Below are 25919 nucleotides of genomic sequence, written 5' to 3'. Positions count from 1 at the left end.
TCGAAATCCCAAAGGTAACGCCGGAAGAAGTAAAAGAAGCCTTAGGAGATATGCAAAGGGGGTAGGCAGCTGGGGAGGATCAGGTAACAGCAGATTTGTTAAAGGATGGTGGGCAGATTGATCTAGAGAAACTGGCAACCCTGTATACGCAATGCCTCATGACCTCGAGCGTACCGGAATCTTGGAAGAACGCTAACACAATCCTAATCCATAAGAAAGGGGACGCCAAAGACTTGAAAAATTATAGACCGATCAGCTTACTGTCCGTTGCCTACAAAGTATTTACTAAGGTAATTGCAAAGAGTATCAGGAACACCTTAGATTTCCGTCAACAAAAGGACCAGGCAGGATTCCGTAAAGGCTGCTCAACAATAGACCACATTCACACTATCAATCACGTGATAGAAAAATGTGCGGAATATAACCAACCTTTATATATAGGTTTCATTAATTACGAGAAAGCGTTTGATTCAGTCGAAACCTCAGCAGTCATGGAGGCATTGCGGAATGAGGGTGTAGGCGAGCCGTATGTAAAAATACTGAAATATATCTATAGCGGCACCACATCCACCGTAGTCCTCCATAAAGAAAACAACAAAATCCCAATAAAGAAAGGCGTCAGGCAGGGAGATGCCATCTCTCCAATGCTATTCACAGCGTGTTTACAGGAGGTATTCAGAGAGCTGGATTGGGAAGAATTGGGGATAAGAGTTAATGAAGAATACCTTAGTAACTTGCGATTCGCTGATGATATTGTCTTGCTTAGTGACTGAGGGGACCAACTGCAATGCATTCTCACTGATCTGGAGAGGGAAAGCTGAAGGGTGGATCTAAAGATTAATCTGCAGAAAACTAAAGTAATGTTTAACGGTCTTGGAAGAGAACAGCAGTTTACGATAGGTAGTGAGGCACTGGAAGTGGTAAGCGAATACATCTACTTAGGACAGGTAGTGACTGCGGATCCGGATCATGAGACTGAAATAATCAGAAGAATAAGAATGGGCTGGGGTGCGTTTGAAAGGCATTCTCAGACCATGAACAGCAGGTTGCCATTATCCCTCCAGAGAAAAGTATATAATAGCTGGGTCTTACCAGTACTCACGTACGGGGCAGGAATCTGATGGCTTACGAAAAGGGTTCTACTTAAATTGAGGACGCCGCAACGAGCTATGGAAAGAAGAATGATAGGTGTAACGTTAAGGGATAAGAAAAGAGCAGATTAGTTGAGGGAACAAACGCGAGGTAATGATATCTTAGTTGAAATCAAGAAAAAGAAATGGGCAGGACACGTAATGAGGAGGGAAGATAACCGATGGTCATTAAGATTTACGGAATGGATTCCAAGGGAAGGGAAGCGTAGCAGAGGGCGGCAGAAAGTTGGGTGTGCGGATGAGATTAAGAAGTTTGCAGGGACAACATGGCCACAATTAGCACATGACCGGGGTAGTTGGAGAAGTATGGGAGAGGCCTTTGCCCTGCAGTGGGCGTAACCAGGCTGATGATGATGATGATGACTGTCTAGTGCTTGTACACCTCCTTGAAATCCATAGAAACTCTTGAATTTGAAAAAGAGATTCAAAGGCTTGTAGAGCTCTTTGAAAATACATGTGCTCATTGATTTTCCTAAAACCTACCGTGGTGTTATAGTGGGTTTGGTGCTGCGCCGCTAATCCTGAGGTTGTAGGATCAAATGCCGACCATGGCGGCCACTTTTTTATGGGAGCGAAATACAAAAAAAATATTGACACGTGTACTTATCTTTATCGGGCGACGAAGTTTCGCCGCCTAACAAATGCAGTCGCACAGCGCGGGACGCGCCTGCGTGTATCCGAAGTTTCTGGAAAGTTATCGATTCTTCTATCTGCTGTCTGTTGTCGCCGAACCTTATGTTATCTGATGTCATCGTGTGACGCGAATGGTGTAGAACTTTGTGGAAGGCACGCGGGTCCCAACGATTAGTCTGGAACATTCGATGACTGCTGCATAAAAGCCGACGCGCTGGACCCGCTGATCAGATTTTCGACGATCGCCGACTGTGTTCGCCGCTATCGTTGTGCTATAAGTGTAGCCTGTTTTGTGGGCACAGGTTCGCCCAATAAAAGTTAGTTTTGTTGTTCACAGTATTGCTACTGTGTTATTCAACGTCACCACCACGTGACATCTGGTGGAGGTGCTTTACGTTCATGTACATGACGCCCCCGACAAGCCGTAATTCAAGCCCGGACCGCAAAGACAACACCAGCGCCGTCCCGGAACATCGAGCAAGCCGCCGGCTACAGCAGCTGCCCCCGGAACACGGAATTCTACCAGAGACGACCAAGAAGAGCGTCTGAGAAGTTCGTCCAGAGACGACCAAGAAGACAGCCCCAATGGCAGCCGGAGCAGCCCCAATAGTTCTACAGCAGCCCAGGGAGCCACCGACGTTCCGCGGTTCCACATTTGAGGACCCGGAAAGCTGGCTGGAGACGTATGAGAGGGTCGCTAAGTTTAACAGTTGGGACAGCGACGGCAAGCTGCGGCATGTGTATTTCGCATTGGAAGACGCCGCCAGGACGTGGTTCGAGAATCGGGAAGCCACCTTAACGACGTGGGACCTGTTCCGAAGCGGCTTCTTGCAAACGTTTACAAGCGTCGTGCGAAAAGAGCGAGCCCAAGCTCTACTAGAAACCAGAGTGCAGCTGCCAAACGAGACGATCGCGATCTTCACGGAGGAGATGGCCCGTCTTTTCCGGCACGCCGACCCGGAAATGTCGGAGGAGAAAAACGTTCGCTTCCTGATGCGCGGCGTCAAGCAAGAACTTTTCGCCGGACGTATTCGTAACCCACCGAAGACTGTGCCTGAGTTTTCTGCAGAGGCATCGATGATCGAGAAAACTCTGGAGATGCGCACCCGGCAATATAACCGCCAGGGGCACACTCCGCAGTATGCCATCCAAGGACTGGGTTCGGACGACCTTCAAAAGACCATCAGGGCCATTGCGCGCGAAGAACTGCGCAAGGTCCTGCCTTCGTCGCAGCCTCAAGTAGCTTCCGTCGCTGACATCGTGAAAGATGAGGTTCAGCGATCGCTTGGGGTTCCTGAGGTGCAACCTTAATTACCGCAGCCCCAGCCAGAAGCGATGACTTCGCGCCGTCGCACGCCGTCAAGGTCCCCCTCCGCGTCCACGCCAGGGCCCTGCAACGACGCAATTCCGTCGTCCGCCGCCGCCGCCGCCAGCACGTTCACCCGTCGCCCAGCGCACCTACGCGAGGAAGACGGACATTTGGCGAGCCCCCGACCACCGCCCGCTCTGCTATCACTGCGGAGAAGCCGGCCATGTGTATCGCCGATGCCCATACCGGGAGATGGGACTGCGAGGTTTTGCCGTCAACGCTCCGCGCCCACAGCAAGGTGAATGCCCTCGCGATATCGCCGACTACCTTGCCGCTACTCAGTGGAGCCCTCGACGACCGTCGCGTTCGCCATCACCAGGCCGCTACCTGTCGCCGCAGCGCCGACCATACACTGGCCCAGCCCGGGGCCGGTCAGCGAGCCCATATCCGGAAAACTAAAAGCAGCAACCGATGGAGGTGTGGTTGCTGTTCGTCGAACTGACGAAGATCCTCCGCCGCCGACGAAGACGACGAAGAAGCTATCTCGAGGACATAACAATGACACGCCGCCGTCCCGACGAAGTCAGGAAGGCAAGACTACACCGACGAACGACGACTTGATGACGCGACGTTCCAGCTTCAATTCTACACGACGCAGCCGTGATCCGACGCCAAGACGTAACTGCAACGCCAGACAAAGAACCACCGACCTCGACGTACTTCTCGACGGCCATGCAGTCACGGCCTAAGTCGACACAGGTGCCGATTACTCCGTAATGAGTGGACACATCGCCGCCCATTTGAAGAAAGTTAAAACTGCATGGGAAGGCCCTCAAATTCGAACCGCTGGAGGACACCTCATTACGCCGACTGGAGTCTGCACGGCAAGAATTACCGTTAATGACCAGACTTACCCTGCCACCTTCGTTATCCTCCAACAGTGTTCACGAGACGTCATTCTCGGCATGGACTTCCTGAACCATCACGGCGCAATCATAGATCTGAAGTCAAAATCGATAACGCTGTCGGAAGATCAAGCGATACCGCCGGAGAGCTTTCGCAGTCACCACGCCTTGAGTGTTCTCGAAGATCAAGTGAGCATCCCGCCTCGCTCCAGCATTGTTATTTCGGTCGGCACCGAAATACCTGCTGACGTAGAAGGTGTCATCGAAGGCGACCAACGTCTACTGCTAGACCGTGAAATTTGCGTCGCAAGAGGGATCGCTCGACTACACGGAGGGAAAACTGAAGTGTTGCTGACAAACTTCAGCCAGGAGTTCAAGCACATCAACAAGGGCACGATGATCGCATACATCGAGGAAATTCTGGAAACCAGTAATGCGTTTGTCCTCTCGGATTCCGCCGCAGCTACCCCGACGACCATGGTTCCCGAACCAGCCTACGACATTAATCCAAGTCTCCCAGTGGTTAAGCAACAGCAGCTCAGAAGTCTGCTCCGACGATACAAAGGCTGCTTTTCGACGTCATCGAGGATTCGACAAACACCAGTCGCCAAGCATCGCATAATCACCGAGGAGTACGCTCGACCACTCCGCCAAAGCCCTTACCGAGTTTCGCCGCGAGAACGCGAAGCCATAAGAGAACAAGTCGACGAAATGCTGCGCGACGACATCATCCAGCCGTCGAAAAGCCCGTGGGCATCCCCTGTTGTCCTGGTGAAGAAAAAGGACGGAAGCCTACGTTTCTGCGTCGATTATCGTCGTCTGAACAAGATCACGAAGAAGGACGTATACCCCCTTCCACGGATAGACGACGCATTGGATCGGCTCTGCAACGCTAAGTACTTCTCCTCGATGGACCTCAAGTCTGGCTATTGGCAAATAGAAGTCGACGAAAGAGATCGCGAAAAGACCGCCTCTACGAGTTCAAGGTTATGCCATTTGGACTGTGCTCGGCGCCTGCAACGTTCCAGCGCGTGATGGACACGGTTTTAGCGGGATTGAAATGGCAGACCTGTCTCGTTTACTTGGATGACGTCGTTGTATTCGCCGGAATTTCGATGATCACCTTAGGCGGCTTGCCACAGTACTGGACGCCATCAAGTCATCAGGGCTCACTCTGAAGCCAGAAAAATGCCGCTTCGCTTACGATGAGCTTCTGTTCCTAGGCCACGTCATCAGTAAATCCGGAGTACGCCCCGACCCCCAGAAAACAGCTGCCATCGCAAAGTTCCCGCAGCCCACCGACAAGAAGGCAGTGCGTAGATTCCTTGGCATGTGTGCCTACTACAGGCGCTTTGTCAAGGACTTTTCACGCATCGCCGAGCCGTTGACACGTCTAACTAAAGGTGATGTTGAGTTCAAGTGGGAAACGCCGCAGGCCGACGCATTTGAAGGACTCAAACGACGCACGCAGTCGCCGCCGGTACTTGCGCACTTCGACGAGTACGCCGATACAGAAATCCATACTGACGCCAGTAGCCTAGGCCTCGGTGCCGTTCTAGTCCAGAGGAGAAACGGAGTCGAACAGGTGATAGCTTACGCTAGCCGGTCGCTGTCAAAAGCGGAAGGCAACTATTCTACGACCGAAAAAGAATGCCTCGCCATCGTTTGGGCTACAGCGAAATTTCGCCCTTATCTTTATGGCAGGCCATTCAAAGTCGTCAGTGACCATCACGCGTTGTGTTGGCTAGCGAGTATAAAGGATCCTTCAGGACGACTGGCGCGGTGGAGCCTCAGACTACAAGAATACGACATCACTGTAACCTACAAGTCCGGACGAAAACACTCATATGCCGATTGCCTATCAGCGCCCCCATTGACCCGCCGCCGCAAGATGACGAAGATGACGACGCCTTCCTTGGAATGATAAGCGCGGAAGATTTCGCTGAACAGCAACGGGCAGACCCGGAGCTAAAAGGCCTCGTGGAATATTTAGAAGGGCACACCGACGTTGTCCCCAGGGCATTTAAGCGCGGATTATCTTCTTTCACGCTTCAAAACAATCTACTCGTGAAGAAGAATTTTTCACCAGTCCGCGCCAACTACCTTCTTGTTGTCCCGTCAGGACTTCGTCCAGAATTATTGCACGCCCTACATGACGATCCGACCGCTGGACACCTCGGATTTTCCCGGACACTATCGAGGATACAAGAAAAGTATTATTGGCCGCGCCTGACCGCCGACGTCACCCGTTATGTCAGAACATGCCGAGACTGTCAGCGACGCAAGACACCGCCGACAAGGCCAGCCGGACTACTACAGCCAATCGAGCCTCCTTGCCGACCATTCCAGCAGATCGGGATGGACTTGCTGGGACCCTTTCCGACGTCAACAACCGGAAATAAGTGGATCGTCGAGGCGACGGACTACCTCACCCGCTTCGCAGAAACTAAAGCACTGCCGAAAGGTAGCGCAGCCGAAGTGGCGAAATTCTTTGTTGAAAACATCCTGCTGCGACATGGCGCCCCAGAAGTCCTCATCACCGACAGAGGAACGGCCTTTACAGCGGAGCTCACCCAAGCCATACTGAAATACAGTCAAACAAGGCACAGAAGGACAACGGCCTACCATCTGCAGACGAATGGTCTTACGGAGCGGCTGAATAAGATCCTCGCCGACATGCTAGCGATGTACGTCGACGTCGAACACAAGACCTGGGATGCCGTCCTGCCGTACGTAACATTCGCTTACAACAAGGCGGTGCAAGAAACAACACAGATCACGCCGTTCAAGCTGGTCTACGGCAGGAACCCGACGACGACGCTCGACGCCATGCTGCCGCACGTCACTGACGAGGAGAACGTTGACGTCGCTACCTATCTCCAGCGCGCCGAACAAGCCCGACAGCTCGCCCGCCGGCGAATCAAGAGCCAGCAGAGGACCGACAGCCGACACTACAACCTCCGACGACGCTTCGTCGAGTACCAGCCCGGCGACCGTGTTTGGGTATGGACCCCGATACGCCGGCGAGGACTCAGTGAGAAGCTACTGCGACGCTATTTCGGACCCTACAAGGTCATCCGACGTATTGGCGCTCTTGACTATGAGGTCGTGCCAGACGGCATTTCGCATTCACAGCGGCGCCGCGCACGATCTGAAGTGGTCCACATGGCGCGCCTTAAACCATTTTACGGACGCTGACGAACTTTCTTATTTTGTTGTTTTCTTTGCTACGAGTGCTTTTCTTTGTTACTTTCGTTTGTTTGCAGCATCGGGTCGATGCTTTTTTAAGAGGGGGGTAATGACACGTGTACTTATCTTTATCGGGCGACCGAGTTTCGCCGCCTAACAAATGCTGTCGCACAGCGCGGGACGCGCCTGCGTGTATCCGAAGTTTCTGGAAACTTATCGATGCTTCTATCTGCTGTCTGTTGTCGCCGAACCTTATGTTATCTGATGTCATCGTGTGACGCGAATGGTGTAGAACTTTGTGGAAGGCACGTGGGTCCCAACGATTAGTCTGGAACATTCGATGACTGCTGTATAAAAGCCGACGCGCTGGACCCGCTGATCCGATTTTCGACGATCGCCGACTGTGTTCGCCGCTATCGTTGTGCTATAAGTGTAGCCTGTTTTGTGGGCACAGGTTCGCCCAATAAAAGTTACTTTTGTTGTTCACAGTATTGCTACTGTGTTATTCAACGTCACCACCACGTGACAATATGTACTGTGCGTTGGGTGCACGTAAAAAACCGCAGGTGGTCAAAATTAAGCTGGAGTACCCCCTACAGCTTGCATCATCATCATATTGTAGTTTTGGTACGTAAAAAACCCTAAAAAGTGAGAAATTTCTTTGAGACTGCGGTTGGGGGTGGCTTTTGAACATTTAAAGTAGTAAACTTTAATGTTTAAAGTAGCCCCGGTATGGGCACCGGGGCCTCGTCAGGCCTTACCGCCTTTTGTCCCGATGTCCTCTTTTGCTTGAAGAGCTGAATAAACTTCACTTCACAAACTCCACTTTGGGCTGTGTCTATCGGCAAACAGTTCTAGATATTTTCTTTTGAGAGTGTTGCTAAAGGATTGCAATGTGACGTGTTCCCAACCACCAACGACGGGCTTGTTTAAATCAAGGCAGTTATATAAAACTTCTGGAGTGGCACTCCCTGCATCCGCTTTCGAGAGCGAGTGAAGCTACGATAGCGCTTACTAGAACTATAATTATACTAGAATCAAAGCGGATGTGCTTTGCATACCAGTCTCTCCTCTTGTGGAGAAAGTAACGGTGGCGCTGGCGTCACACACACTTGAAGCAAGTTGATGTGTTCTGACCTGTAATGCTGGTGTGCGTGAGCACGTGCGAGTGCTGCCGCTCATTTGTTATGAACACGAACAAAAAAAAAACAGTTTAAATCATTGCTATGCGCCCGGGTGCAATACTGCAGGTATGATCGCACGGACCAAGGCCACAAGGTATTGCTTTTTAAAGCTCCAAGAGATGAAGCGTGACGCCTTGTGTAGGAGAGAAACCTGTGCAGACTTGGAAAGCCCCTCGACGCCGATCGCCCTGTGTGCAAGCTTCACTTTTGAGCCTCATTTCGTCGTGAGAGACTATGTGCACGTAATTAACCAAACAGAAGTTTCAGTTCCAAGAGCGATGCCAATTCTACAACCTGACTGGTGCCGATTTTTTTGCCGAATCTGACTTCATATCTAACCAAGGAAACACTGGCACCGTGGCCACTGACAATATGGCGTCACTTCGCGTCTGATTATGACAGCGAAATGTGTTGCATTTAAGAGAGAATGTGGAATTATAGCAAGTATGGGCAGCAGAATTTGGTTTCAGATGCTCTACTCCCCACAGAAACTCACGAAAGTGAGCGTGTGAAAGAAAAAAAATTGAACAATGCTTATAAATCTGTAAATTTGCTTTAAAAACAGATATTGCCGTTGTGTAAACTGTACCTGTTCTAGCATCTCGAGCAGACAAATGTGATATGTAAATGAACAGTTCAGAAGAAATATTTACAATGATTATGAAAACTTTCCAAAATTCCTTCTCAGAAATTATAGATGTACTTCAGAGCAGTATAATACATCACATTTGTGGCATTTTCGATCAGTACTGAGTTAAATTTGATGCTTTCCTTCTTTTTTGTTTTATGATATTTGTATAAAAAAGATTGACAGCGTTAATAAAATTCTGCTTGCTTCATTTGATCATTTGAAGGTCTTCTTTCCAAATGCAACAAACGTGATCAAAAACGGTGCATTGGATTTCGAACAAATTGATACTTCCTTTCGGATGTATTTATGTAGGACGTAAATGTGAGCTTCCTACAGTTCCAATAAGGATTCTGATACTAGGCACTATCCACCAGTAGCCTTCAGAAGAATTGATAATGAATTAAAAATAATTATATAGTCCTTGCAATACTGCTCACACGCTCCGCTGAGCTAGTTAGAATGCATTTTTTTACAGGAAACTTGATAATAAACAGGCAATAAGAATAATGACGGGCACTGATCGCTTCAATAGTGATGTTTGATCCAACCTTCAAGGAGCAGGTTAATAATACAGATTTCTAGAATGACGTTATTGTCAGCGCTTCACCACAGCCACTCATGTTACATTTTGCTCAACCTCTCTGAGCCTGCCAGGTGCTCACCCGCCGCAGATTAGCTGTAGCCGGGCTGACAATGTAGTTCAGTTGCGATGAAACATCCATTTTTATGTTAATTTTGTGGAAACTCATCGTTTCTACAAACGCACCAGCATGCAGCCACCGGCAAGGCTAGGCGGCGATTTCAAGAGTGGGCGACCGCAGCGGTGCCGTTTCTTTTCTGCACGAAAAGGCCCTCTCCACGGCAGACGGTCGTGCCAGTCAGAAGTATTCTACTACACCCTAGCCACGGTGGTCATATAGCCAGAGGCAAAAGAGGGCACGTTGGCAGCATAGGCAGCATCAGAATACGCACAGCATTCAGTTGCATTCGTAGCTTCACAATAAAGAAAAAGTTAGGAAACCTGTTTAAGGTGTATATCAGTTCACAACTGTGTGTTGTAAAAAAAATTCTACATTCATTTCTTGCCATAGGCTTCGAGCAAAGCAACCAGTACGGCGTTTCGCCAGTCGCACTTCGTCACTGTGTTAGATTATGAATAGTTCATCATGGAATGTGACTGTGTAATAGTCACCACTGATTACCTGCCTGTTGGCGAGAAAGTTTTTTAAGCAACCCTTTGTAAGGGCCTAACACCTACCACCAGCAATTGCTGACTATTCAGCACGACCACCGTCTTTATTTCCCCGCAGGGGTGTATGCGTCAACAGGCGTTTGGTGTGTCGCCACACCACGTACCCGAGCACACGAGGGTTGGACCCTTCCGCGTGTAACCGTGCGCGGCTTAGCCGTGTTTGGGGAAAAGGAGATCCTGGTGGTTGAGCCGATGCCGGGTGTTTGGACCTTTAAAGCCCCCCGGCGGAGGCAATACACCTCTTCGGCCTCTGCTTCACATAGACGGCACCCCCGGACTGACCCACCCGGGGGAAATCGGTAGTTGCCTTTTCCTTTCTCTTCCTCAAACCTTCGTCTTTCTCTCACTTTTAATCTTGCCTGTCCTCTCTTTATTTTCATATTACTTCCGGCTTCGTAGGCAGCGAGGGTTTACCTTCTGCACTATATCCAGTCTTGCGTATATGTATTCAGTTATAGCGGGGTTGTACCGATGGCGTGCGCAGAACTGAATATTTCCGTCCCGTGTCGTCCCCTGGTTGGGCTCCATGGTGGGCAGCGGCCATCCCTGCCGAAAACACCATACTTCTAACGGCCACTCCTTTTCCCCGACTACCTGAGCGCCCTCAGAAACGAGGGCCCACCGAAGATACTTTCCAATTTCTTGGAAACCAGCCGCCAAACTTGCCCCGATTCCATGTAATTCATTCAAACAAACCTGAAATGACCACGAGAATGATTTCTCCTTTCCTCGTGTCTAAGTATCTCACCGAAACTCTTGGTACAGGCTATAAAGCATCGAAACTGGCTAGCGGCGATCTCCGTTTGCAAATCCGCGATCCGAAACAGTTTGAAAACCTTCCTAAAGTTGAGTCGTTTGGGGAAATCCCAGTAACAGTAACCCCACACGGAACTATGAACAGCAGCCGTGGTGTTGTTTCTGACGACGATTTGATGGAACTCACAGAAGCTGAACTGTTGGATGGCTGCAGTGAGCAAAACGTGATCAATGTTAAAAGAATCATGCTAAGGCGCGACGGGAAGTTGATAAAAACCAAGCATCGTGTGCTGACTTTCTCCTCAAGCATTCTGCCTGAGACACTCGAGGCCGTCTATGTAATGCTACGGGTCAGGCCGTATGTTCCAAATCCTCTCCGCTGCTTGAAATGCCAACGTTTCGGCCACAGTTCCCAAAACTGCCGAGGCCGGCAGACATGTGCAAAATGTAGTTCCCGTGACCATGCCTCTGAAACATGCGAAAACGCTCCACACTGCGTGAACTGTGATGGCGAGCATGCCGCATACTCGCGGTCATGCCCGTCGTGGAAGAAAGAAAAAGAAATAGTCACAATGGAAGTAAAAGAAAACATTCAATTCAGAGAGGCACGCAGGTGGGTTGCATACCTTTCTAAGGCCAGCTTTGCCGAAGTGGTGCGTCAGGGGGCAGTGTCACGACGGCCTCCGGAGGCTGTCCGACCCACAAGCCGTGAGTCGGCAGTTACGCCATCTGCCCCCGCGGCGGTTGCAACTAGCGCTGCTCCGTGAACCCAGCAGACGGGGCCACCGACCCCGAAGTTGGGCGCAGCCGAGGCGGCCCCAACCTACCCGGCCCCTTCCAGCGCTGGCAACTGCCGGCGCAGCCAAATCCCTCAGGGAGCCCCATCGACCGCCGGGCTGGTGGGCGCAGGGGTCTTGCCCTCAAAAGTGGGACTCTCTCGGGAAACTTCTCACTCGCAAGAGCACGTGTCCGGCGCCTCACAAGAGGCAATGGACACTACACCTATCCTGAAGGCGCACCAAGCGCCTAAGGAGCGGCGAGGCTCCCTCGAACGCTTCAAAAAGGGCAAAACTCCGGTTACAGGGCCTCGAAAGAGCTCTGTAATCTAAGGCGACACTTCCGTTTCCGTACACAAAGCACCTATTTACTTTTAACGTGGATACACAAATCATTCAATGGAATGTCAGGGGTCTTCTTAGGAACCTTGATAATGTGCAAGAGATTATCCACAAACGCAATTCAAAAGTGCCGTGTCTACAGGAAACACACCTAAAATCACTACACACAAACTTTCTCCGACAGCATGTTACTTTTCGCAAAGATCGCGATGATGCAATCGCATCATCGGGCGGTGTTGCAATTATAATTCAAAAAAGCATAGCGTGTTAACGTTATCAGCTACGAACGGCGCTAGAAGCAGTGGCGGTTCGTGTGGTTTTGCTAAACAAACTTATCACTATTTTCTCGCTCTATATACCCCCACAATACAAACTAAGCAAACATGAATTTCAGTCCTTGATAGATGAATTGCCAGAACCTTATCTTGTTCTTAGGAATTTCAATGCGCACAACTGCCTGTGGGGCGACTCTCGAATAGACGCGCGAGGTCGTCTTGTTGAACAGTTTCTTTTCTCTTCTGGTGCTTGTCTTCTGAATAAGAAGGAACCCACATATTACTGCCTTGCAAATAAAACCTTTCCTTCAATTGATCTCAGCATAGTCTCCCCGTCTATACTGCCTGAATTTGAATGGGAAGCTACCACCAATCCTTACGGAAGCGACCATTTCCCCATACTGTTAAGAACATCTAAAGAAAACGAATACCCACCACAGGCTCCTAGGTGGAAGGTTGATACAGCCGACTGGGAAAAATTCCAAACTTTGACAAGTATCTGATGGGATGACGTGTCTTCTTTAGGAATTGATACTGCTATGCAGTATTTTACAGCCTTCATTATAGATGCCGCATCTAAATGCATATCACAAGTAAATGGCTTGGCATGCAAACGGCATGTTCCATGGTGGAACGATGTCTGTAGGACCGCTCGTAAGAAACAGACTAAAGCGTGGGGGTCGCTACGCGCCTCTCCCACTGCGGAGGATCTGATTAACTTTAAGCAAGTAAAATCCCAAGGCAGGAGAACGCGCCGACAGGCTAGGAGAGAGTGTTGGCAGAAGTTCTTATCGAGTATCAACTCGTATACATATGAGGCGAAAGTCTGAAACAGGGTCAATAGGATAAGAGGACGACAAACATATTCACTTCCTTTGGTAAACAAAGAAGGCGATACCCTGCTTGAACAGGCAGACTCACTTAGGGACACTTTGAGAGCGTGTCAAGTTCCACCAATTATTCAAAACCCTTTCTCAAATATAAACAAATAGAAGAATGTAAGCCACTTAAAAGAAAGTGTCGGCAGAATGAACCGTACAACTGTCCTTTTAGTGCTGCCGAGTTGAGAGCTGCCTTGAGCGCATGCAAGAGCTCTTCACCGGGATCTGATACAATCATGTATGAAATGCTCAAAAACTTACACAATGACACTAAAGTCACTACTCACACTTTCCAACACCATCTGGGATGCAGGGTACCTTCCAACCGCATGGAACGAAGCCATTGTGGTCTCTGTTTTGAAACAAGGCAAAAACTCTTCCTCAGTGGCAAGTTACCGTCCAATAGTACTCACAAGTTGCATTTGTAAGGTGTTTGAAAAAATGATAAATCGGTGACTCCTTCAATTCCTTCAACAGAGCAAAATGCTTGATCCTTATCAGTGCGGCTTCCAAGAAGGGCGTTCCACAACTGACCATCTTGTACATGTAGAAGCAAATATCCGGCACGCATTTGTACACAAACAGTTTTTCTTATCCATATTCCTTGATATGGAGAAAGCGTACGATATAACGTGGCGTTATGGAATTTTAAGAGACTTGTCAGAAATGGGCATCCATGGGAATATGCTAAACCTAATAGAAAGCTATCTGTGCAATCGTACCTTCTGTGTAAAAGTCGGCAATGTACTTTCACGTCCTTTTACGCAAGAAATGGGTGTTTCCCAAGGAGTGTGCTCAGCTGCACGCTCTTCATCGGGAAGATGAACACGCTTCGTGCTTCATTACCACCGGCCATCTTTTATTTTGTCTACGTGGACGACATACAAATAGCTTTCAAATCCTGTAACCTCGCAGTTTGCGAGAGACAGGTACAGCATGGCGTGAACAAAGTGTCAACGTGGGCAGACCAGAATGGATTTAAGATCAATCCTAAGAAAAGCTCTTGTGTTCTTTTTACAAGAAAGAGAGGAATTATCCCAGATCCTTGCATAGAACTGCGCGGACAGCAGATACCTGCAAACAAAGAACACAAATTTCTAGGTGTTATACTTGACTACACACTCACTTTCGTCCCCCACATTAAACATCTTAAAGGAAAATGTCTAAAAACAATGAACATAACGAAACTTCTCTCCAAGACTACATGGGGTAGTGACAGGAAGTGTTTAATGAATCTCTATAAAAGCCTTATTCGATCACGACTAGACTATGGTGCCGTGATTTATCACTCTGCCACCCCGAGCGCACTAAAGATGCTAGACTCAGTCCACCATCTAGGAATCCGACTGGCCACTGGCGCTTTCAGAACGAGTCCCATACAAAGTTTATATGTAGAATCAAATGAGTGGTCACTTCATCTGCAGAGAACATACATCAGCCAAACACATTTTCTGAAAGTCCACTCTAATCCTCAACATCCGTGTTTTGATACCGTTAACGAGATGACATATGCTACACTCTTTCGTAATCGTCCCTCCATAAGACAACCTTTCTCGCTGCGTGTGAGGGAGCTTAGTCATGAAATGCATGTCCCACTCCTCGAGCTTCGCCTAATGCATCCAGCCAAGCTGCTACCTCCTTGGAAGTGGCAGCTGATAGAATGCGATATATCTTTCATGCAAGTTACAAACACGAATCACAGGACAGAGCCTGTGGTTCTTTTACTGTGTCCTGTGTCAACCTGCTTAAAGCTGTTGTTAACAAGATGTACACTGGCTCAAATGCACTCGCTTTTAAAGGGTCTTTGAACCACCCCTTGGGCTGGATGGAAAAAAACACAGTCCGTGGACAATAAACGCTGCTATAGACATCGCAGCCAAATTTTACAGCCGTGCGTGGCATGTGGATCTCGCAAGCGGAGCACGTACTCATCTTTCTCTCAAACGCTCTTTTCAGCAGACGCCTGCCTGTTACTCTTTTCTGCACGCTTTATTTCTCGATATAGCAGATTCCCATATGTGGGTGCTATTGGCCAATCGCTGACATCAATCGTAAGGGGTGGCTGCAGATTCCCATATGTGGCTGCTATTGGTCAATCGCTGATATCAATCAAAAAGGGTGACTGAATAAGTGGGCTTCTTCTTACGGTTAATGTCTATATTTATCGATGCATTTTAATAAACACTTGAAAGTAAGCAAAAATCTGCTTTCGAGTTTCGATAATGAGGACGTACTTCTGGAGTAAGCTCACTGTCATCTACTCACGCTCTGTCGTGGCCGCCTGCGTAGGAATTAAACTTTGGCCACCCTGCTTATTGGTGTCGTGGCTGTTAGGTCTCACCAATTTCGACTAGTTTTGAACACTCAACTAGCCTCGTACCACGCAAAACTTAAGGTCAGACCACAGAGACGCTAGCCAGCATGCGCTCACTCCTGGCCACTCCTGGTTTGACACCTTGGCCGACTTCGCTGCCTTAGCAGCAAAGGCGCAAGTAGGATGTAGCCACTGTTCGTTGGTCAAGCTGGTGCAGGAGAAGCTGGTTCTCACCACGTAGCACAACCAGACAGGAAGATATGAGTGCTTGCACGCACTCTGCCCTGTCGTGCGCAAATAAAACGCTGCAGTTGCATATAGCTGCAGTCTGCTACGTAACATAGATACTGCGGCCGCCGCGGGGTGTTGCGGTGAGTCCACTGGCTGAGTGCACTGTGACTTCCTGAGTACAACCACGTTTGGCACATTGTAGGCACCAAAATCAGAAATGTTGACATCTACGGGAACACCCAAAATCAAATTTGAACTGCACACCACGGTGACGTTCAGTAGGCGGAGCATTCTAGGCATGCCCCGCTCCCCTGTAGCCTTTGCTGTACAAGTCATTGAAGAAGGAGCGGAAGCACTGCGAGCGGTATGTTTGATTGTCAATAACGTGGCTTCTGCTGAACCCATTGAAGGACTTTTTGCGGCAAAGTAGCTATTTCTGAAATAGTTTATAAATTAACTTCATGACAATTTCACGACTTTGATGAAAGTGCTCCAAGGCCCCTTTAACCTATAGCCACCTTGCTTAATATTGTCGTAGCCATCGGTTCTCACTAATTTCGACTAGTTTTGAACAATCGTCTAACTTCGAACCACTTGGAGCCTAAGGTCAGACCACACGCATGCTTACCAGCGCATGCTCACTCCTGGCCGTTTATGGTTAGACGCTTTGGCAGACTTTGCTTCGTAATAAGCTTCAAAATGGGCAAGTTCCACATGGCTACTATCTGTTGGTCAAGTTGGTGCAAGACAATTCAGGTCCGCACCACATAGCGCAACCAGACTGGGGCATATGAGCGCGAGGGCGCAGTCTAGCCCTATGGTGCACACAGTGAACACTGCAATTGCATACAGCTGCGGTCTGCGAGATAGCGTAGATACCGTCGCCGCCGCGGTGTGCCGCGACTTGCCGCGACGAGTCCACTGGCTGTGCACACCGTGGCTCGCTGAGGTCAACCTCGTTTGGCACATCGTAGGCACCAAAATGGGAAATAGGGGCGTCTACGTGAACATGAAAAATCACATTTGAACTGCACGCCACGGCGATATTCAGTAGGCGGAGCATTCTGGGCACACCCGGCTCTACCGTCGCCTTCAAAGTGCAAATCATCAAAGAAGTAGTTGAAGCACCGTGATCGGTATGTTTGAGTGTCAATAAGTCAATTTCTGCTGAACGCGTTGAAGAACTTTTTGCAGCAAATTATTTCTGAAATAGTCTAATTTAACCTCAAGTACATTTCTCGACTACAATAAAAAGTGATTCAAGATCTTTTTACAATGTGAAGTCACTGTGCTTATAACATGATTCTTATGTTTCCAATTGAAAATGTATTGTGATTGTGATAGCAAAGGGGGCACAAGAGCTCACATATTACTTACATGGGATTGAAGATGTGGCAAATGTATTGTGCGAAGTGGGGTGATAGGCAGTCCTCCTCCTTCTAATGGCACTGCCTTTCAGGCAATATGAGGCATGCATCCATGGTCCATGCACATTGTCGATGCTACACTTTGTATATAGTACAGATGTCGCTGTAAGAATGTTTTGCTGCTTTGTATTTTGCACTCCTGTTGCCATTCCTTTCATCAGCATAGTTGAAGCGCTCAAACATTTGTTGCCACAGTTTGTATCGCGTTCTTGTCTGCAGGTGTGGGCCCCCATGCGGGATGTGCTAGCGTACTGGCCCGAGTGGCTGTTTGCGATTCCCATCCTGGTGCTTCACTTGGCCCTAACCTTCTTTTGGCCCGTGCCCAACTGCCCGCAGTGAGCCAACTTTTCTCACACTTCCAACAGTGCAGTGCAGAGCATTGGAGGGCTGGAACACGAGGCGTACAACAATATTGGCTAATGTTGCACAATTACTGTGCTGCCTTGCTTATCTCATGGTACAAGCGATTTCGATGTTTTTGATGTTCCAGTGTCACTGAACTTAGAAGTGTAAACTTCCTCAAAATAGAAAGTGCAGCCTTTGTCAGAGTTTCAAAGACACTGTGCCAATAACAAGAATGGTCACCAGGCGCTTCGACACAGCCCACATTCCACTCCTAGTACAGTTGAGAAGTTCAAGATAGCATTTCGGAATGGATTGTAGTTTTGCCACAAGAGTTCAACAGTTGATCACAATTACTGAACATCAGCTGAAAGTTTACTACAAACAAGTGCGTAAACGGTACTGCACTTTTCTCAAGCTACAAAGCTTTAGAGCATCAAAAGTTCTGCAGGGGCTTCAATTTTTTCCCCTATGTGGCGTCAGCAATGACTTTATAGTGGGCTCGATGACCCCAGGCACTAGTCATTCAGTCATCATATGTGCACATGCATGCACACCTTCCAGATTTAGTAAGCAGGGGAAGGGATGGTTGGTATGCTAATTTGTTGCTCTTGGGCACCTTTGTTTAATGCCAGCCTTGAAATATTACCATGTTGGAAGAAGAAAGGTGGGATAGGTGTAACATTGCTATTGGTGCCGTCTCATATCAAAGTAACTGATGAGATAAGTAAACAAAGAAAGCATAGCATTTTTTGTATGTTTCTGCTCATATTAGGGCCTCTTGAAAAATTTCTTCAGAATTGTATTCCTTGAGAGGCATAGCACTCATTCCAACATGTTACTTATGTTTCCAGTAAGGGTGTTCGGGAGTTCTTTAACAAAAATACAACTCGAAGTAAACACATAAGACAAGAGCTCCTATCACTGCAAGAAGACAAAACAATACAAACCCTTGTACACATATGCTCAAAAAATGAGAAACCACATGGTGAAGTTTTGTCCCCTCATTGGAGCAATTTAATGTGTTTGAGTGCCTACGACAGCATGCTTACTGTTGCGGTAAAGTGTGTCATTCTAGTGATGGGGGAAAATATATGTTCCTGGAGTGCTTTGAATCTCTTAACATCTAGGAACATCACAAACAATGTATCTGTCATCAAACTGCTAAGCTTACTCTGCGCGTCCAGCAGAGCAGGCAGTAAGGTAGCCTTTGGTTTTGAACACGTGGATAAAACTAGCGTAATTGATTTTTTTTGCGACCGTAATAAAATTCACACAGCTCATTTTTCTTTTACCTTGGTTTGACTCAACTAAGGGTCGTATTCTGTAGCATTCCATTTCATTTTCTACATTTATCATGTGTGGCACTGATAGTGCGAACCCAGCAAAGACAGCAGTGCCTCAGCCTCCAAGTCGTGTCTGAACGAATGAAGAAGAGCCAAATAATGGAAAATGAAGTGGATTGTTGCGGAATCAGGCCCGAAGACCCCAGAGACATGTCAATTTTTTTTCGATGGTCTTTTGCTACATGTCAGCGAACCGAGCTCTTATAGGAACATATGAAATCTTTGCACTCCTGAAACTTGGAAAGCTGAATTTTAACGAGATATTATACTTCAGGTATGACTTCATTCCACTGTCGTTCAATTGTGTGTGTATGTGCGTCTAACGTCTTTGTGAAAACTAAACAGCCATTCACTTCAGGTAAGCCAGCCAGAGTGCTGAACATAGACATTGTATTTGGCACAATACAGTCATACCTCGTGATAGTAATGGAGTTTCATCTGACACAGCAGTACCTTCAGTATGTTCTTTATTAACTATAAGCATATATATTTGTTACATGCTGATATTGTCAAGAAGCATTTTAGATTTACTTTGTGACATCTGGTAATTCATTACAGTAGAACTTAAATATATCAAACCCAGAACTATTGAATTATTGTCTATATCGAACAGTCGCAACACCCCTTTGGAAAACGCTATGCAAAGTATATTAGCATTGTACTACGCGTGTATGAAGCTCTCGTTCACCTCCACATTCAATATATGAAAGACTGTGCAACACCGCACCCCTGCAAGTGTGCTTCTCCTAACGGGACCATGATCAATTCTCATGACCACTGAGAATGAATATATTTTGAGACTAGGTAAATAATAAATTTAGAAAAAAATCCATTCTTTTGTTAAATGTTGTCAAACAAGACTGTCACAAATGTCAGCGCTTTAGAACCAGACAGGCCACAGTGCAAATGTGGCAGTAACACATTCATACTTGAAACAAGTAAGCATGAGGGACACAGGAATGCTGCAAGCCATAATACTAAACACACATGAGAAACCTCTAGCCTGTCTACATATGCACACGAAACAGCAGCTAAACTACCGAGTTTCAGTTCATACTTGCAAAGAAAAGTAGTCTGACCGTCAAGATGTGGCGGCAGTCGTTCTGACATGGCACGTGACATGGCCATTGCAGTTGCAACGTGGTGTAGACGTCAGTACCTGTAGCACTTTATGGAGCTCTGCCCTAGCACTCTACCGAGACCAATGTGGCACAGGATGTGGTCTTGCGCCAGTGTATCGTAGCACTACAGTGTCCATTAAAATTCGCATGCTTAAATAAGACTTTTCAGACATGGAACTCAACTAAGCATGTGTGATACGTCGGACATTAAAGGGCGAAATGAAGATTTGAATTTGTGCATACAGTGAAACCTCTATATGACGAACTTCCGCGGACCGCGTTAAATTTTTCGTTGTTTTTAAAGATTGTTATAATGAAAGACCCAAAATTAACCATTCTGCACATAAACCCATCAGTTCATAATAGCCCATAACTATATGGGCTATCCAAGAAAATGTTGCGGTTGGCTCTCGGCACGTGCTGTTGCTATTTTGCATAGATTCCGCTGCCACGCACCACCGATGCACCGTGTAATAAGAGTGACGTGTGCAAAACAGACGCTTGCACCCAGAAAACTGCCGACAGAAAGGTAGCTCCATGTCGCCTCCAAAGTGCTATGTTTCTGGCTTCTTGTTTGTTTTCCGCATTTCTTGCCGTGGATACTGCAACGGTCTCGCTCGCGGCAGTCACCTTAAAACTATGTCAAAGTGCAAGCCCGCGTAAACGACACTGTCTGGAAAGTGTAAAGGGCGACCGTTTGGCATCCCCCCAAGTATGGAGGTTACATCAAATTCAACAAGAGGGGACACTTGGCGAAAACTGACAACAGGAAAGAGGTCACGCCTAGTGTCAACCCCATCCGTTAGTGGACGCGAGCATCGAAAAAAAAAAATAATGTCAAATGAACTTGCAGGCAACGTTTTATTTATTTTTATTCTTTCCCATTAAACCTAAATAGTATTGCGTATAAATGAGCTTATACTTCGCGACTTATCTTTCTTGCGTCACCAGTTAGCGGCACGCCACATGCGCCATATGCATGCGTCATGCGCCAGACGTGCCACCGAAGCGAGCGAGGCCGGCTGCGCATGTGAAGCTCGCCTGCTCGGCGACCCGTCTCTTTTGGATGTAGCCCGTATTTTGGGCTCCCGGCGTTCTCTTGTGTTCCGTCTGCATGTCGACACGACACCGCTGCACTACTGGACTACAGCAAGGTGAGGAATTTTGTTTGACAGTCTGCGACGCACTTCAAGCGCATTTAGGCTTACTGCACAGAACTGAACCTATATAGTGATGCAGTTATCGAAAAATAGCTCCGCCCTCGAAGCCTAGTTAATCTGAGTTAATTACTCGTACTGGGAGATGTTTCCAGCGCTTTCTATGAGCCCAAGCATTATTATAATTTATTTCGGTAGTTCTTGGGCGCGCTCGCCGCACCTGACTTTGTGACGAAAAGCACCTCGGACGTGTGACGCAATTTCGCGTATACTGAATCTTACTGGGACAAGGTTCGTCGCTTTCTCGGACTCCAGATATTATTCTAACTAATTTCATTACTATTTGGGGTACACAGTGGCCGCGCTCGGCGTAGTGGCGCAGTTCGCGAAAAGCAGCTGGGCTGTGTGCCGTAGCTAGTTTCGCGTTGTTAAGAACGGCCAGCTGCAGTGCAAAGTTTTGCCAACCTGTTGCGACTGTGGAGGCAACATCCCGGGAGCATCGCCGCGAACCTCTAGCCACGGCGTAACTAAGTCGACTTTGTGTCGATATCAATACGCGCATCCTCCACTCTCCGTCGCTTCAGCTAGGATGCGTTGTGACTGAAGGAGTTCGACGAAGCAGGCTTTGTGCGCAACACGACAAAGCGGACCTGATCTCCTACGGGCGGGGGAGCTGCCGCGGGAACGCCGACTGACACTCCTTCCCACGCACCGACCGAGACGCAAGACAACGCGCTACCCGGAACGGCTCCCGAGTTCTACGAAGCCCCTCTGACGTCGGCTCCGGACCATCGCCCCTGTGTGTATGCGTGTGTGCGTGTGTGTGTGTAAACCGTGCCGCGGAGAGGCGGCTAGTTTGCGATGACTAAAGGAACGTTCGCATCACCTTGTATCGGGAGAGGACCGAGTGTTTAAAAACCGCTGTTGTGCGTCTGCTCAAGTCACTCTCTCTCAAGCAGTCATGTTAGACTGATGTACATTCTCAAACAGTCATGTTAGACTGATATAAATACTTTAAATAAACCCATCTTCTTCGTTCTCGATGAGAAGCAGTCCTTCCCTTCATCAACTTCCTCTGCGTGGATAAATTGCACGACGGCATGGGCCAGCTACCTTCTAATTCATGGCCGACTCTAATCTTGACAACGGATCACGAGCGATGGGATTGAGCCCCCAATCATAACAACTGGCTGACAGCGGTGAGATGGGCTTTGCGACGTGGTGGTGTGACTGCGGTGAGAGCTTGGTTCTTGCTTTGACTCTCTAGGCTTCATTTTGTGGTTGTTCTGTTTCGAACAGTAGAGAAGCTAGATTGTTGATTGTTAGCTAGGTTCTGTTTTCCTAGCTAGATTTAGCGAGCACGACCAAGGCAGTGAAGCAGCAATCATGGAGTTAAGGACACTGCTGAGAGACGAATTGTTGATTGTTGGTGAGGAACTTTGCCTAGATGTACGCAAGGAAATGCTAAAATCGGAATAATTGGAGCTGATTTCCGAAAAGGCAAGTGAGGAAGAAATTGAAATGGGGTTTGTACTTCTCAAAAAGAGAGAGAAACGGGACAGAGAAAGAGAAGAACGGGACAGAGAAGAACGGGAAAGAGGAAGAGAAGAACGGGACAGAGAGAGAGAGGAACGCGATAAAGATCGCGAGTTAAGAAAAATGCAACTGAACTTGAAAGCAAACGTTTGGAGTTGTTTCAAAGAAGTGAAGGCGCGCTGGGACGATCAAGTGAGGCAGAATCGTACCGCATGGACAGGCTATTAAAGCCATTTGAGGTCGGGACCGACATAGGCTTGCTCCTAAGCAATTTTGAAAAGACTTGCGAAAAGATGAACTTCGGCCCGAGTACATGGTCACAGCGGTTTCTATCTATGCGGCCGTGTGAGGCGACGGAAGTAATCGCCAGATTGAGTGCACAGGATGTATATGATTATGTAAAAGTTAAGGGTAGTCTCCTGAAGAAATACCGCCTTTCAGCCCAAGCTTTTCGGCAAAACGTTTAGGAGCACAGGGAAGAAAGATAGCGAGGGTTATCCGGAGTTTGCATATAGCTTAAAGGCCAACCTAGTCGAGTGGCTGAAAAGCGCGGAAGCGTACGACAGCAGAGACATGATCATTGAATGCATGAATCTAGAGCAGTTTTACAAAACCATCCCCCAAGCTGTGAAACTGTGCGCGCAAGACAGAGGGAATGTAAACACTGTGGAAAGGGCGGCTGAATTAGCCGAAGAGTACACAACGCGTAGAAAGTTGAACGCCGAGGACGGAAATTATGACAGTCGAAATGGACCGCAGAAACCATTTCCGTTCAAAAAGGGTTCGCAGACTAGACGATCGGAGCCTGTAGACGTGGAGGAAAAGCCCGCAGAAAAGAGCGAGGAGAAACTTAACGGGGAAACCGCACAAAAGGAACAGAAAAGAAAATTCGAATCTTTTAGGCTGATCCGCTGTTATAAATGGCACAAACTGGGACATATAGCTGTAAACTGCGGGAAGCCTAGCGTAGTTTTCTCCTACATGGAGGAAAGAGACGAGAATATGGAACTTTTAAGTCCATATCTTAACGACCTGCAAGTTAATGGCAAACCACGCCGAGTGCTAAAAGACAGTGCCGCCACGATGGACATTGTCCATCCGTCTTACGTGATGGTAAGTGACTTCACCGGAGAAGTAGCATGGATCAAACAGGTTGTAGGAGAACACAGCGTGTCTGCCCATGGCCAAAGTCAAAATCAGTGGACCATTCGGCGGGCTAGAGACTGAGGCTGCAGTTTTCACATTTTTTCACTGCAGTACCCTTACATCGTTTCGAATCGTTCAAATCAGTTACTGCGTGAAAAAGGGCTTAAACTGGGAGAGGGCGTAGTACAGGCATTGACGCGAGGCCAAGCTCGTAAAATCGCGTCGCTTTCGGCCGAAAATGCACAAGCTGCTCCAGCGGAAGTAGCAAAGGAGATAACTGCAATAACCGAATCCGAGCTAGGCTCGAGTGATAAGAAAACAGTTGAGGAAAGCCAATGAGTTCAATGAGAGCGTAGCACTAGCGTGTCAAAGTTCAAGCCTGCAGCAAGCTTACGCACTCACAAGTGAAACGGGGTCGTTATAATCACCGGCCTCAAAAAACTTTGACCAGCTCTTATGTGTGGATAGAGAGTCATTGGCAGCCGAGCAAAAGAATGGTGAGAGCTTAGCTTAATTACATGACACAGCTAAAGAAGGCATTGCTAGGCGCAACGTGACGATACATGAGAGAGGACGATTGTTGTATCGGCACTACAGCGATCGAAAGGGTAGGATTTTAGGTCAGTTAGTCGTACCTACTAAGTATAGGGAGGACCTTTTGAGTCTCTGTCATGGAAATGGGTGGTCCGGCCACCTAGGCATAAACAAATCAAAGGAAATATTGCTTATGGAATACTACTGGCCTGGCTGTTTCAAAGACGTAAAAAACTTTGTAAGATCATGCGACTCCTGCCACCCTTCTGGTAAACCAGGAGAGACATGGAAAGCTCCACTGAAGGTAGGGCCCTTAATAACAGAGCCTTTCAGACTACTTGTAACAGACACGGTAGGGCCCCTTCCAAAAACAATATCGGACTACAGGTACTTGTTTACCATGCTGTGTCCGGCTACAAAGTTTCCAGAAGCAATCCCTCTGAAAGAGCTCAGCTCCACCGAGTAGACGCGCTTTTGACAGTGTTTGCACGAGTTGGGTTTCCAGCCGAAATTCAGGCAGATCTAGGGTCAGTATTCACGAGTGCACTGATTTACACATTCTTGCAGAAGTGCGGGGTAAAGTTAATACACAGTTCTGTCTATCACCCTCAGTCAAACAGTGTAGAGAGGTGGCATTCGGTGCTTAAGCGAGTTTTGCGTGCGCTCTGTTACGAGCACTAGGAGGACTGGGAGAACTGTCTGCCGGCAACTTTGCTTGCTTTGCGAATGGTTCCACATAAAGCAACAGGGCTCTCGCCAGCAGAACTATTGTATGGGAGGACACTCCGTTCTCCACTGAGAATGTTAAAGAGAGATGTGGGAGGAAAGAGGGAAGAGTGCAACAGTGGTTGAATACGTGCAAAATTTGCTGGAATGGCTAAGCGCAACCCAAGAAGTAGTCGGAAAGAACATGGGAGTAGCTCAAAAGAACGCCAAATTCTATTACGACAAGAATGCGAGGCTTCGAACGTTTAACGCCGGAGAACAAGTAATGATCCTCAAACCTTCAAGAAAGAACTAGCTTGAAGTTCACTGGGACGGGCCCGTGAAAGTGTTGCACGAACTTTCAGATACTAACTATGCTCTGAAAATGCCCGGTCGCAGGAAGGAAGTGAAGATATATCACTGTAATTTGATGAAGCCGTATGTATAGCGGAGCGGAGTCGTTAACTATACCATGAAAGAGCAGGATGGCACTTGTACCAAGTTTAAGGAGTATAGGGTGACCTCCAACTCTGAAATTGGCCTAGAAGAAGTAGTAGAACACTCGGTAAGCTCGCACGCTCTAGGACCCGAGCAGCTAGATGAGCTCAAAGAGGTGTTAGGGGAATATTTCGACATATTCAGCGATCGGCCGGGTAGAACCGCACTAATAACGCATGAAATGGAGCTGACATCAACCGAACCAGTAAGATCAAAGCCTACAGGGTGTCTCCAAGACAGAGAGAGATTATGGAGGCAGAGATACAGCGCATGCTAGA

The 25919-nt window shown here is 47.9% G+C and overlaps 1 protein-coding gene across 5 annotated transcripts in view; it reads left to right on the top strand.

The window, feature by feature from the left end:
* The window catches only part of Hgsnat (Heparan-alpha-glucosaminide N-acetyltransferase), a 350851-nt gene that overhangs the window by 229938 nt on the left and 94994 nt on the right, over positions 1-25919 (top strand). For all 5 annotated transcript variants that reach the window (XM_070528495.1, XM_070528497.1, XM_070528493.1 and 2 more), the window contains one exon: positions 17476-17591. In XM_070528495.1, the coding sequence (XP_070384596.1) occupies positions 17476-17591 (116 nt within the window). The remainder of the gene's footprint in view (positions 1-17475; positions 17592-25919) is intronic.

Source organism: Dermacentor albipictus, unplaced genomic scaffold (genome assembly GCF_038994185.2).
Source record: "Dermacentor albipictus isolate Rhodes 1998 colony unplaced genomic scaffold, USDA_Dalb.pri_finalv2 scaffold_12, whole genome shotgun sequence".
Classification (NCBI taxonomy): Eukaryota; Metazoa; Arthropoda; class Arachnida; order Ixodida; family Ixodidae; genus Dermacentor; species Dermacentor albipictus.
This window is presented reverse-complemented; position numbering and strand designations above follow the sequence as displayed.